Source organism: Poecilia reticulata, chromosome 2 (genome assembly GCF_904066995.2).
Source record: "Poecilia reticulata chromosome 2, P_reticulata-male-v2, whole genome shotgun sequence".
In the NCBI taxonomy this organism is placed as follows: domain Eukaryota; kingdom Metazoa; phylum Chordata; class Actinopteri; order Cyprinodontiformes; family Poeciliidae; genus Poecilia; species Poecilia reticulata.
In genome coordinates, this window is record NC_088831.1 from 24,088,273 (window position 1) to 24,102,333 (window position 14,061).

Consider the following 14,061-nt stretch of genomic DNA (forward strand, 5'->3'; position numbering starts at 1 on the left):
GTCCTTATTACAGAGCAGAGGGTTTGTGTAACACTGAAGCAAAACCCTCAACTATTCTGTCCCACATTAGTTCCACTTAGTTGGGTCCCAATGACCTATTCAATGTAAATGCACTGAGCAATAATGAGTGGCGGTCTGCAGCGACTCTTTAATGGTTGAGTACGTTCGGGGGAGAGTGAAATGACAAGGCGGAAGGAGAGAAAGGTTCAAGGCCTTTCAGGATTGGCTCATTCAAGCAGGGTAATGATGGAGAAGTAAATGACTTTAAAAGAATAATTAGGCCAAGGCGGGAAGAAAGCCAGCCACATCTCAACAGATACACCTTTAAGACTATTTAAATAAAAACAGTGTCGGGCTGCAGCCGGGAGCACATGGGTGACTGGTGTTTTTCTAACAAAGGACCGGACCATTAACGCACGTCCATCTGTGATGTTGTTACAACAACAAGAAGACCTCAAAGGTACAAGACCTGCAGATCAGTCAGCGTCGCACCTCAAAGCTATCTTGGCTGTTTAGATTTAAATGCCGTTCAAGGGCCCAAATTAATGAGTGAAGGTAGCTAATTACGGCATCCGAGACATATTAGTGACTCGTGTTAAGATGAGTGCGACAATCTCTTCCACTCCTCTTCGTAATTTGGCAAGAGAACGTGTAGAGGGAAATGTGCACTTGAAGCAGCGGTGTTTGTTGGCAGAGAGCGTCAGAAGAACTTGACTCAGTCTGTCACACTCTGTGAAAGCTTTTCTTAATACCGTGGGAGCATAATGGCATCAGGTGTTTCAGTGTGTGCTCGTACAGCGGATGTACTCACGTTTGAGTGAAATGAGCAACACCAACACTTTATAAATTATGTGGTTAATGAGTTCTTCTAATTTTCGGGGTTTTGTTGTGCATCTTGGAGTATGAGGTTTCAAGGCCAAGATACTGACTCTTCATTGTCTGACTCAATTTTTTTCCTGACATACAGACTCTGACTTGATGGTCCGAAGCATCAGATTTGCGAGTATGTATGAAGTATGTACCCCTTGTGCCGGTCAGGGAGTAAACTCAAAGCCGCAGCTGCTGCTCAAAAAAGATCGCCCTTTCTTTTTAGTTTGAATTTTCCTCCAAAGTTTTACTTTGCCACTGTGGCTCAGTTTTTGCTCAAATTGCTGAGTAGTTCCAACCAACTACGTTTTATCTATCCTGGTCTATCTAGATAGACAGACCAGATAGTTGGAGATTCAAACGCATGCAAACGTTAGCGGTCCACAAGGCCACATTAACTTTAACGTCTTCTAATTGGGTCGAATGTCAAAGCATATCCGGTGTGTCTTGGCCTTCACCGGGGAAATAACAGTCAGAGTGATCTGAGTTCAGAGAACGGTGAAGATGTCAAAAGCCCCACCCTCAAAATTCAACAAGGCTGCTGATTGTTTAAAATGCCGTGATAGTTTGTGGTACTGAATTGTTTCTATGTGCATCTGAGGTTTTGCGTTATGTTAAAGCTCGCAAACACATGCTTAGTGAATATGTTGCTGCGGAGTAAAGGGTAAAGAAAAACGCTGATGTTAGCTTGTTGCTAATAGTCATTAGCTCACTGTTTTTTCTGACTTGCTAGTGGAATATGGCTGTTTGTTATTTTTACAATTGTTCATTTTGAGATTTATAAATATCTTCCACTGCAATTTTAGTTTGAGTGTTTTCTGTTTGAAGAAGAGCTCAGTGTGCTTAAACAATTCAGAAGTGTGTATACCAACACTTCTTGTCAGTACCGTTGAGTTTGTCATTATCAGGGTTTGAGAACCATGAACCCATAGTAACAATCGCTAATAGGTTATTTACTACGGAACTTCGACCTCTTCAATATTTTAGTTGCTGTCTCAACAACATAAAAAGCATCATGTGTTAAATGTACCAACACATTTCCCATTGACATCTCTAGCAGGGTACTAGAAACACAATTTTAGAACCTTCTATGTCACCCCGATATGATGTTTTAGGAGGTCACACAATGAGGCCAAATCAGAAGGCGGCGTACCTGTAGGTCCTCTGGGTGCCGTAAGATGCTGGGCAGCACATGCAGATGGCAAGTTCAGCTCATTGGGGCCCTTCATATTTTCATTCTGTCTCATTTGCGTGCCATCCCTCTGCCTGTCAGAATTCCCTTGTAAAAGCCCAAAGACGGGACTGTTACCTCCGAGACAGACACCGAGCAGATCTCAGGTTGAGCTCCCTGTTACCATGCGGCAGCCATTGGAAACAGATGGTCTCCAAACAGCCTGTCATGTTTACTGCTGCTGCCATAAAAGACAAGAGTCCAACAACACGCTCCCTCAGGAGCCCCACGGGATCGCACGAGGGCCTGAAAACAGCTGCCTCAAGCGGGGGATCGGCCCTACACCTTCACGCATACAGACGCGTTCGCACCTTGAACTGACTCCTATCTTAACTACTTCTCAAATGCCTCTATTACCAAACAGTGACGCGCTTATGCGCACCTGAAAAGCCAACAGCAACAGAGGAACAGGCACACACTTTAAATGTCCTCCACTGAGCCGTCCGGACATGCTACATTTACTGCAATTAAACAAGCACGCCATTTGAATATCTGATGACACCTTGCAACCTGCTCTGTGGGCTCTGAATATAATGGTGTCCCTGCGGAGCCCGCGAGAAATTGTCCATGTCACAGTTAATGAAGGGAATTTGCATTGTTATCTCAATTAAGGGGGGAGAATAATGAAGCTCACTTCTGAATTAGTTAATTGTCAAAAACTTGTACAAATGTGTTCGCACGGCCCATAGGTATGGCCTGCAGATAACGTATATTCTTCAGGGTTACCGGGGTTACGTCAGACCAAGGGGGGGCAGACGATAATGAGGCAGGTGCTACTGGACATTTCCCTTCCTCTCCTCAGGAGTCAAGATGCTAGTCTGACCCCCTTTCCCCAACACCTCCCTCGCCTCCCCTTTCTCTCTATTCTAATGGCACACAACAGAATGGCGCTAAAATTCCCCATGCTTTGCTAAATCCAGGCATTTTTGCAGTCTTCTGCACATCTTCTCCTTTCCCTTTAGGTTCCTTGGCAAACATAAGTCAAGCGACAAACAGCTGTGTAGGATAAAAACATCAGCTCTTCTACGTTGTGTTGTCAGCTGTCAAAAGGCAAAGAAAAATCTCAGCTTTGACATAAGAGGATAATGTCGAGTTTAGGCGTCCTATTGATCCGCTGTGACAGTTAAAGTGGCAGCTTTGCTGTGTTTTGAGAGGAGCGTATTCTTGTGTGTGAGCACTGCTTAAGTGGGTATTTGTAAGGAGTAACTAAAGGCCATCACTAAAGGGTCTCACAAGTGCTCTTCTGCTCCGGGGGCCTCAAATGGCCAATGAATTATTTATAGCGACCAAGGCATGAGTTGATGTTAGGGTAGAGGAGGGATGGCACACGCACACATACACACACACACATTGTCAAGGCAAAGCAATTCACACACACACACATGTAGACACAATGCACTCACTTATGGGGTCAGTGTGCCAGACAGCCACAGGCTAAGCAGACAGCTCATAGTCAAAATGCATTGTGGGACAGTGTAGATAACAGGATAGTCTTTTTTCTGCTCAATCTACTAGTTACTCAGCCTTAAGGAATAACAAGACCTAAAAATAGAAGACTTGTTGCATTTCTCTAGCTGTTCAGGTAGACATCTATAGCTCACCATTACATTTCTCAAGTAAGTTTTGGTAAACACTAGTTAATTGGAATATGTTGTTAATCTTATTCAGAAATTCTCATTGGATTAGTTTCCATTAATAACAATAATGTACTCAACTTTTTGCTTGAAATCTTTCATTTGCGGTACCGTTTCTTTAAGTTCCCTGCCCCAAAAGCCGTCAGATGGTTGCGTAACATTTCCTTGTGTGATGCAGCATGTGCTACTTATTCATTTGCCTGCTTTTCTACTTCACTGTCACTGTCAATCTGGCTATCATGCATAGCGAAGGTGGTAACGGAGTTTAAAAATAAAATCTCAGAACATCTCTGTTGCTAAGAATGACAAGAAAAAGAGTTATTTTAGAGCAATTTGTCCTACAGTCATAAAAGTAAAGGTGTGGAGAAAGTTGTTATAGTGTATGGCACAAAATCTGTGACATAGCAAGACATTTTCAAAATATATCTGCCGATTACTTTTTGCCTATTACCTAGATATCTTTTTAGAAATGTTCCCCCATAATAAATAAAATCATATTTTAAAAACAGGATTTTGATCAGGTTATCTTCGTCTGATTTACAAGATGATCCAAAACGCTTAGGTCTAACAAAGCAAAGGCAGAAGAAATCTGTAATGAGACAATTTCTCTTTTTCAGAGCTGTTCAATGTTTTTTTTTTACCATCATAAAAAAATTATAACAATCGAATCTCCCTAGAAGTAGACTTCATAGACTGACCTAGATAGATTTAGAAATATTTAGTTCAAACATACTGGTTGGGTCTTTTATTGTGTTTGTGCATGAGTAATCTCTAACATTAACTATATTTTCACCCAGTTTGTTATAATGATTTCTTCCTGATGAAAGCAAATCTTGGATCGAACAAACACAAATCTTTACCGAACACAGAATGCATATGATAAGACAGAAAAGAAAATTTCATAGTGAAAAAAAATATATACAAAATCAAAACTGAGTACAAATGAAAAGAAAGAACATGAGATACTTATGTATCTTATGGCTTAAGCTCAAAACAATCCAAAGTGAACGTGGTTGTCAGTAATAAAAGCTTCATTAAAAGGTTAAAGGTTCGAGAGGTCACTTTGTTGGCTTCTCCCCACCTGTGAATTGTCTCCCTCATTCCCAGAAACACTAGAGCTGCGTCCCTGCAGCTTCTCTCCACTGATGCAACATGGCATCTTAAAACAAGCATTTACATTAAAAGGTCAGCTGGGGGAGGACACCACAGTAAACCGAGATGAAGAGGACAACTCCGCTGCTACAATTTTAAAGGAAAAACACACGTGTACACACGCGCACTCACTCATCAGCCTGTCTAGACTGTAGCATTCTTTTTTATTCTACCATGACGCACACTGCAGGTATAAACATACTGTGCGTGTGAAGCGGTACAGATAGAAAGTTTCTTTGTCTACCCCGCTTGCAAAACCCAAATACGTGGATAAATACCAAAGGTAGGACAGGCTTGCCTCCAAAAGGTTAGTGGAAGCCAAAAAATCTGAAGTGCTGCAGTTAAAATGCCAAACAGCTTAAGAATCAGATGAAGTTGCCATTAGAGTAAAGAACACACTAAAAACAAATTAATGTGAGGTTAAGGTTAAATAAATCTTGAGCCAGGATGAGTAGGAAAGTAACTTCACTGAAAACCCCCCCCCATAAAAAATAAAACACAACAGCTTTGATAAATGTATTAAATGTTTAATTGATTGTACGATGGGGTTTACACATAACAGTTGGACGGCTGAATCTGTCTTTTAAATACACGTGAGTGCGCTTTAATGTGCGTAGACAGCGAGCGTTCTCTTGGCGGTAGCTGCTTATACTGACACAGAGTCACTGACTGGTTGCTTGATTAATTCTGATCCACTTAATTAGAAAGCTGCCAATTTCCCATGTGTATACTAATAACACAGAGAACTGCTGTCATTGACTGTTACTGACTGATGGCTTCATTAGGAGTAAGGATCACGGATGCAGAGGGGCAAAACGGAACGACGATGACAAAGTGAAAAAAAATCTATACATTTCGGCACACTAGTGTCATGTGGTCTGTACACAGAACATAAGCAGATTTGATCAACGTGTTACAAAATAATGCTCTAAAGTAAAGTAACGGTTGAAGCTTTAGACTGTGTTACATCGTTCCTCCTGGGTCAGTACATCCTAAACTAGCCTCACTTTAATTCAGTTTATTTGTATGGCAACCATTTATATTAAAAAGGAACAGTTCCCTTTCTTATCCAGTTGAATCCAAACTTACAGCACCATCTTGAACTGGTCACCTTAATAAAGAGCAGAAGGGTGTAAAAGTACTATTAAAATGGCTACTACATTAAGTGGTTATTTGGATGCTTAGTTAGGTGTGTGTAAACTTTAACTGTAATATTCGATATATTATTTTAGTAGTTGGTGAAAAAAGTATGCTTTTTTAGTTTTGAGGAAAAAAAAGTAAAATATAAGCTTTGTGAAATTCTGTGATACTGTGAAACCATAATTGTTCCCAAGATTATTATACCCTGATGAACTCATATGTTGGCATATATAAATACAAGTCCCTCCTTTGGTTTTTGGGCACAAAATATCCCCTCTGTTCAGACAACACACTTTAAGAATGTATTCTTTTAAAAGCCTTGTGCAATATTTTCCCCAAAGTTATGACAGATGCACAGCACAGATGTAACTTCTCTCTGTTACTGTAAGCAGAGAGATCATTTCACGGCTGTCAAGAGAGAAAAATGTTCTAATTCTGCGCCGCACTGCAAATTTGACATAAGCGCACAGATGCAACGAGCATGTTTGCTATGCTGAAATATTTTGTCTGCTTTTCAATTTTGCATACATGTAATTTTCTTTTGAATTCTTTTTTGTGCCTTAACATTTTTCTATTTTGACTATTTATATGTAAAAATGAATAAGATCACCAGGTAAAATATTGAGAGGGAACTTACTTTGAATGTGTTGGAGTGTGGGAATTATAGCATAGAAGAGTGTGGACATCTATGCCTTCACTGACGTTGGTCTCACTCAATATATTAACTTATGTTTTTCAATTAAATGTTCATGTTTTTTCTGCTTTTGGAGTTTTAAAAGCAAAGACGTGGCCCCCTAAGCAAATCTTTGTATAGTTATCTATTCTCCTACACTCATCTCTCACAAATGAGCTTAGTCAAAATGGAAAAGTTGCAGATTTTGTGTAATGTTGATATATTGCTTTGGTTATTTGGGGGATAAAAAAAAAAAGTAGAAACCTGATCTATGTCTGCATTGGTCCCTTTGCCATTTTGGTGTCTCCCACTCATCTCGACAAAAACTTATTAAATGTGTGCCTCACAAGCATTTCAGTGCATGGAAACAAAAGCACACACGTCATCCACACAACCTTTGGGGAGGTCAGGTTTGGCATCGAGTTCCTGCGTTATAAGGTTATATTTGCCAGATTTAGGTCACATTGAAATCTGAAGGATGGCAAAAAATGGAAACGAACCGTTTTCACGAGAGGCCATCTCTAACGTTCCCATCTGAGAGAGGAGGTTGTTTGCATTGGTTGACATTCACAGCGCTTCCCACAACCTTACAAATGTGGCCCCGAACTCCTCTGAAGTCAGCTAGAATTACTTATGACACAATAAGCTGAAACAATGAGTAGCAAAAGAGACTCGAATTGAAAGGGCAAAATCTTCTCCTTACCGAACCCCATTCAAAATAAGCTACTGTCTTCTGCAAAATTATGCATACCCGCAGAACCTTTCTGCGTTTTATCATATTATACTCACAAACCTCAGTGTAGTTATTTTGGATTGTATGTGATATACCAACACAAAGGAGTGGGTAGCTGTAGAGTTGAGAAAAAAATGTATGCTTTCAGTTTTTACATGTTTTTTTTTTTTTACAAATGTAAAAATATTTTATAAGGTTGTCTGATACTCGATAAATGAAAAAAAAATGTAGCCAACTGCTTTCAGGAGTCACCTAGTTAGTAAATAGGTGAACACAGATAAACTACTTGAGTGTGATTGAATTAATATCCAACTGTTCTGTGAAAGTATTAAATGTTTGTAGAGAACAGTGGAGAATAAACAGTTCATGAAGACCAAGAAACAGCATGAACAGGAATGAAGATGTGGAAAAGTTTGAAGCAGGGACATATTCTGATAATGGAAGGAGCAAACTTAACCAAGACATGGCACATCCACTGAAATGGACCAAACAGGCAAGGAGAGCCAGGAGGGATAGAGTAACTCTGGAGGAGCTGCAGAGAAACACATCTCAGTGAAACTGTTAGTTGTGATCTCCTCAAATCTGGTTTTAGAAGAAAAGTGGTATGAAGAAATCAATGGCTGACAGAGGGCCATAGCAAGTCTAGTTTGTAGTTTATCTCAAAGCATGTGTGAGCCACAACAAATGATTGGAAGAAGATGTTGCTCTAATCAGCTGACCTCTAAACTGAACTTTTTGACCTACTTGGAAAACTTGATGTCTGGCAGCGCATTAACAGCACGTTAGTGGCAGCATTATGCCAGGTCAGTTATCCTGGGCAGAACTTATTGAAACATTGATAAATTCAAGTAAACCTTTCAGATTAAAGCAATTTTACGTCTAAAAATGGTCTAGTCAAAGCTCACACATAAAATAAGTCAAAACATCGAGAAGAGGTTTAGCAAACTTTCCATCCAATCCAGTTGACTATGATCTATTCAGCAAATCTACATGCACAACTCTAGCAGAGAGATTGACAAAAGATGGCATAACTTTAATTTCAATAAAAAAAAGTTGGTTCTACAAAGAAATTAAAAATTTCACTTTGCAAAAATCTTTCAAAACCTTGTACATAATTATTCCTACAATTACGTTACACTGTCTATCACAAACAAGCCCACTAAGATACAATGACTGGAACCTTTGATGTCGAAAAGTTCAAAGGCTAGGAAGTGTAGGAAAAGGAGAAGCTTCAGCAGATCTTAAGAGGTAACGTTTTTTTGCTACAACTTTAAAGTCAAAGGCTTGAAAATGGAAAGTATAATGATGTTTTTTTTTTCCAATATGCTCTCCAATGATTAACATCTCAGTCTAATCCCAGCTTGGCACAGGGACTTACCCAGAGCTTCCACACTGGCTGGGAGCCAGACTGGCGCTGCGACTTGTCTTCCTACAGACAGAGGGATGAGCCCGGGATGAGATGGGAGATGTGGGGGCCTGGATGGACCCACTACAGACACAATACTGGCACAGTGACAGGAGACAGCAGTCGGGTCTAATCTCAGTCTTTCATATGTCTGTAGCAGAGCACAAATGCAGAAATCCTTTATATATGTTATTTATTTGGCTTCTGACCTTTTGGTCAAAGAATCCAAAAGTGCATCATCAGTGAATGCTTTATTCAGTGTGAAGCCTCTGATAACCAATTACAAGCTTAATCACAAAGGTCTATGTATGTCTAGTCACTCCTCAAGTTCCTTGTGTCTATATTGTACCAGTTTGTTAGGAGAATGGGGCAGACATTTGGACATAAAACACTGTTAATAGTCAGAGCATCATTAAGGGATCTTTTCTCATAACTGGCTTCATGGGGGGCAGAGGAATGATCAAGAATAATCTGCCGTGCTTTGTAGCCACCTAGGTCACAGCCTGCATACAAATCTGCAATAAGTAGGAGAAGCAGGGAAGGAGGGAAAAGACAGGGGGATCTGAAACAGTAGGTGGGTCGGAGAGAGGCGAAGAGAGCGAGGGAGACGGAGGGCGAGGAGAACCGGCCACAATGAGGCAGGTCATTTTACGTGTAGCAAGTTCAGACATTCTGCGGGCCCTTATGAAGGGACGCAAAAGGAAAGGGGAGGCTATTTGGGAGAGTTTGCGGTGAAGGGGGTGCGGGTGGGGGTGCCTTACTGGGCAGAGGGGGGCGAAAGTCTTGCGCAGGCTGAGGCCCAGAGCTGTATTCAGCGGGGGGAGGCTGCTCCAGCTCCAACACTACTACAAAGCTGGACTCCTAGGGTTCATGAATAAGGCGAGGAAATGATCAGAAAAAAAAGGAAAAAGAACCCTGAGAGATGTTTAGACAGATGGCCCACTTAAAACGACGCAAGGACACAGGCAGAGAAAAGTGATTTTAATGAAACTTCAAATTCGGCAAATAATTGATCTTTCTTTCTCGCCCCTTAAAATCTCAGCTGAAAAGGTGAAAGTAAATTTAATGTGTTACAAGTGCCTTTCCAAAAAGACATTAAAAGATGCTGCTCCGCTTTATGTCCTTTAGATTGAATTAAATTGACATCATGAGCAGGCGTTGGAAAAGAAGCAGAGAGATGAGGGGGGAAAAGGAAAAAAAAAAAAGCAGAGGCAAGGAATCAAATGAAAAGCGTTCAGAAAAGAGCTGCGGTGCCAAAGAAAATAGATAGCAGGGGACTTCTCCTCCTCCGGTCCTTCTTAAAGGGCCACTGAGAGCCTTTGAGGGAGAACATGCTAGTCAGTATTTTTAGAAATTTCATTTGATGGGATTCTGGCAAACATCTCTGCTCTGGGCCTTAGATGTAATATCAAATGTTACTTGCTGGGGACAAGATGATGTTTTATGAATTTAGCAAGTATGAATTATTAATGAAGAAAATGCTATCAAATATCTGAAATGTGCAGCTAATTATGTGATGGACAAAAAAAAAGGTATTTTGTTATTATTATTTTTTTCAAATTGATGGTGATTATCTGACCATATCAAAGTTTTACACTTGGATTTTTTTATTAGAGAAAAAAAAATTCTCACTGCGATTCAGAATCTGTGCAGGAGGAGCAAACCGGATAAAAGAGATAGTTGGGTTGTGAACGGTGAACCAAGGAGGGACTGAGGTCATGTGACATGAAATCATTGAAACACCAGGACTTTTCTCAGTAAGGCATAAACCCTTTCTTGAGAAGTGTTGTCTAGTTGTTATTTTAGTTTAATATAATACTATGAGCTATGAAGATGAGGGTATTTATATACCTCCCTGTCTATTCGAGCACAGTCCTCTGCTAAGACTCTTTAACAGGTGGCTTGAGACGATGCATCTATTATTGAGACTCTTACTTTGAAGTAAGGCAGGAAGTAGTTATTGTGTTTTCGTCTGATTACATGGGAGATTCAGCAAATAAAGACCGCATGTCATCACTAATTGTGTAAGGCGTTGGAGGGGTGTAGCTGGTAGATAAGAAGAAAAGGTGATACATTTTGCTGTTACCATGAAACAACCGTTGCTAGCTAACAATTAGCTGCTAATGTAGCTAAAGTTGGCGTGCAGTCCTGGTGCTATTTCTGTTTTGTTTTTCTTTTTTTTTTCAATCTGGAATAGAGTGGTTAAACAGCAGCATAAACCGAAACATTAATTTTCAAAAACAAACAAAAAAAAGGGAGCATTTATTTCAACATTCTTTGGAATGAGGCAACAGTAAAATTAGCTTCAAGATAATAAATTTAGAAACCATAGCCAGGGTTTTTGTCAAACCTAAATAAGTGATGGGGACATGTGTTTGGCAACTCAACAAAAATCTTGTGCCAGACATTATTCATTATCCACAAAACAGGAAACTACAAAGTTTAATTTTTAATTTTCTCCATAAAAGAGCCAAAAATGCCATCCATCTCTCGTGAACCCAGTATCGTGCATCATCGTGTTTCGTAGTATAGCACATCACGTACAGAAATATGAGGAAAAGAAAATAACCTTTCTGCCTACACTAGTGTGGGCAAAAAGGACACAGGAGCCTCCTGGGGTGCGCTTTGCCAGATAAACGCTGAACAGCGGAGGTGTGGTGCCAACGCACGACCTATCTTTTATAATCATAATCCATTCCCACCGCTATTCTCCTCTACGAAACAGCATCGCTCACAGAAATCACCAAATGAGTGTAAGGATAAAGGTGAAAGAACATTTACAGTGAAGAAACCGCATGCACATGTGTGTGGGGTCGAAGAAGCTTTTCACCAAGGGAACGCCTATTAGAAAATCCCCTGAAACCAACCTGCCTATCCCACCCACAGTCTCCCTTCGGCCTTACCCAAACCTATCAAGGCCTAATCATACGCTTGGATTTCTCTTAGACGATGCAGCCATAAAATTTCAGCGGTGCTGCTTTACCACACCGTTTCAAGAACATGGCATCAAATTTAGAATGGTGATGAAATCCAAAAATGCCTTGATTTTCATCCCTTTTGCCTCTACGTTACCAAACCAAACATTTGAGCTCTGTTTATTCAGAGCTCTCTCTCTCTCTCCATCACTACCCTCATGTTTGCATGCTGGTGTGTTTGTGTACGTTTGCCCCGAGGCCCGTCCACCCTGCCCGGGGTCTTCATTACTGAGTGAGAGAGCAATAGCTGTTCGCTGTTCTGCTTGGTCGGTGAAGAAAGCAAATCGGGGTGCCATAAAAAAAAAAGAATCATTTTCCAGACTATTTTTAATCAGATTTTTTTTTTTTGTTGGTGGTGTTGGTTGAAGGAAGCCAATCATAAAGCAGAAGATGTAACTTAAACATGCATCATATTTGAATTCATTTCTATGGAGAGCATCTAAAACCAGTATACATTAACCACCATATATATAAGAACAATTCTGAAACCCAACAGCAAGAAGAACCGTATGTTTGCACTAAATTGTAAATTTTTTTAGTCATAAAAAGTTAATTGAAAACATTTAAGACATTTAACAGTTCAGAGTTCTTTGAAGTAAACTGAAAAATAAACCTCAAGACGCAGCTATTGTTAGCTTTGCTAGCTTGTCTGATCTTTGTTAGATACAACAATGAGTCACAATTTTTTTTCAGAAGCTCTAAATGATTGGCAATCATTTAAAATGGGTTTGTTGTGGTCACTTTAAATTGCCTTATAACCTTCCTGTCAGTGGAGACAACCAAAACACATGTGTTTTCTTATTTTAATCTTTTATCTTACCTCATTTGTTGCATCTAGAGTGGTTGAGGCAATAGAGTGTACCTGTACCTTCTCTAAGGAGGAATCGTGACCTTATCAGAAATTATGCTTTAGAGACTTTTAAAACAGAGATATATTCTACAACATTATCACACGCTTTAAGCAACTCATGGAGCACCACTGAATTGACCTTCTAAAAATGGAAACGGTACAACACAATTGCAAACCCACCAAGCTAAACTGACTGGCCAGGTAAGGTGAACGTTGATCAGAGACAGAGCCAACAGAAAATCTGTATCTCAGGTAGGATAATCTGTCAGCAGACAGATCCCAAATCTGGTTGTTTTTTTCTTCTTTTTTTTTTTACAATTCTGCTCCACTATGTGTCAGTCTGTCAGATAAAAATCCCACTAAAATACTCTGTGGTTATAAAATGGCAAAAACAGAAAAGATTTAATGGGTCTGAAGACTCAAAAATGCTCACCTATCCAACTGCCCCGTGATTATAGTACAGCGTAATTACCACAAACTTTCCTGGTTAAAACTGCGCTGCATGGAGACGCCTGCACTGTTTTGCTCTCAACAGCTCTCGGTATTGATTTTCACTTAAGTCTTACAGGTCCAGCGTACACCTTTGACCCTCTGCCTTTCAGAATATTCACCTTGGTACGTTGTTTTTTGTCAAAGTACTGTGGTGACAGATATGTGTACAAGTGGCAGATAGTCTTGTCTTTTGACATCTATGCTGGATCTGTTCAACTGGGCGCAACAGGGGACCAGATATGAGAGGTTCTCCTCATTTGTTTGTCCCTGCTCTGTCTCCGTCCACCTGACCTTGGTCCTAACTTCAATTTTTCTCACCTATTGTTGCCTTTTCTGTATGTGGCTTTGTTTGTGGGAAATAATGGCTTCCGTTTTATGAAGAAAACACTGTGGTCTCAATAGATGTGCTTTTATTTTTGATAACCGTAACCCCTCAACAACAACAACACTGCAAACTGGACTGAAAGACATAATGGAACCGAGGGCGACACAAGAAAACAATGCATGCAGCTCTTGCCAAGCACTCCACAGCATACTGTTCTTGTGATACGCAATATGGTTAAGTGATAACACTTAGCATAACTTATCTCACATTTTTCATTTGTTTCATTTTTTCTGGTATTCTCTTCGGATTGTGATATCTAAAAATTTTCTTTGCGCTTTTGAGTTCAATACTTGTTCATATGAAGAAATTGTGCAAAACATATTATTTGATGCTTGAGCCAGGACAAAAGTACTTATTTATTAATTATTTCCAGAGGCATCACCATGGTCTTCAGTTTAACTTTTGAAGTCATGTTCTCTGATGCTGCTACCGCAACAGATGGCAGTAAAGATTGTGCAGGCTTTTAATCTATAAACAATGAGACACTTAAGCTTTGTCAAAAAGTACACCCTGCTCTGAGTTCA

The 14,061-nt window shown here is 40.0% G+C and overlaps 1 protein-coding gene across 2 annotated transcripts in view; it reads right to left on the reverse strand.

The window, feature by feature from the left end:
- Window positions 1-14,061, reverse strand: part of LOC103479141 (uncharacterized) — a 120,263-nt gene that overhangs the window by 22,586 nt on the left and 83,616 nt on the right. For both annotated transcript variants that reach the window (XR_014085195.1, XM_081601155.1), the window contains exons 3-4: window positions 8,809-8,986; window positions 7,888-7,962 (exon numbers count right to left, since the gene is read on the reverse strand). Coding sequence is in view for 1 of the 2 variants with exons in the window: in XM_081601155.1 (XP_081457281.1) it covers window positions 7,888-7,962; window positions 8,809-8,986 (253 nt within the window). In the remaining variant the exon portion in view is untranslated. The remainder of the gene's footprint in view (window positions 1-7,887; window positions 7,963-8,808; window positions 8,987-14,061) is intronic.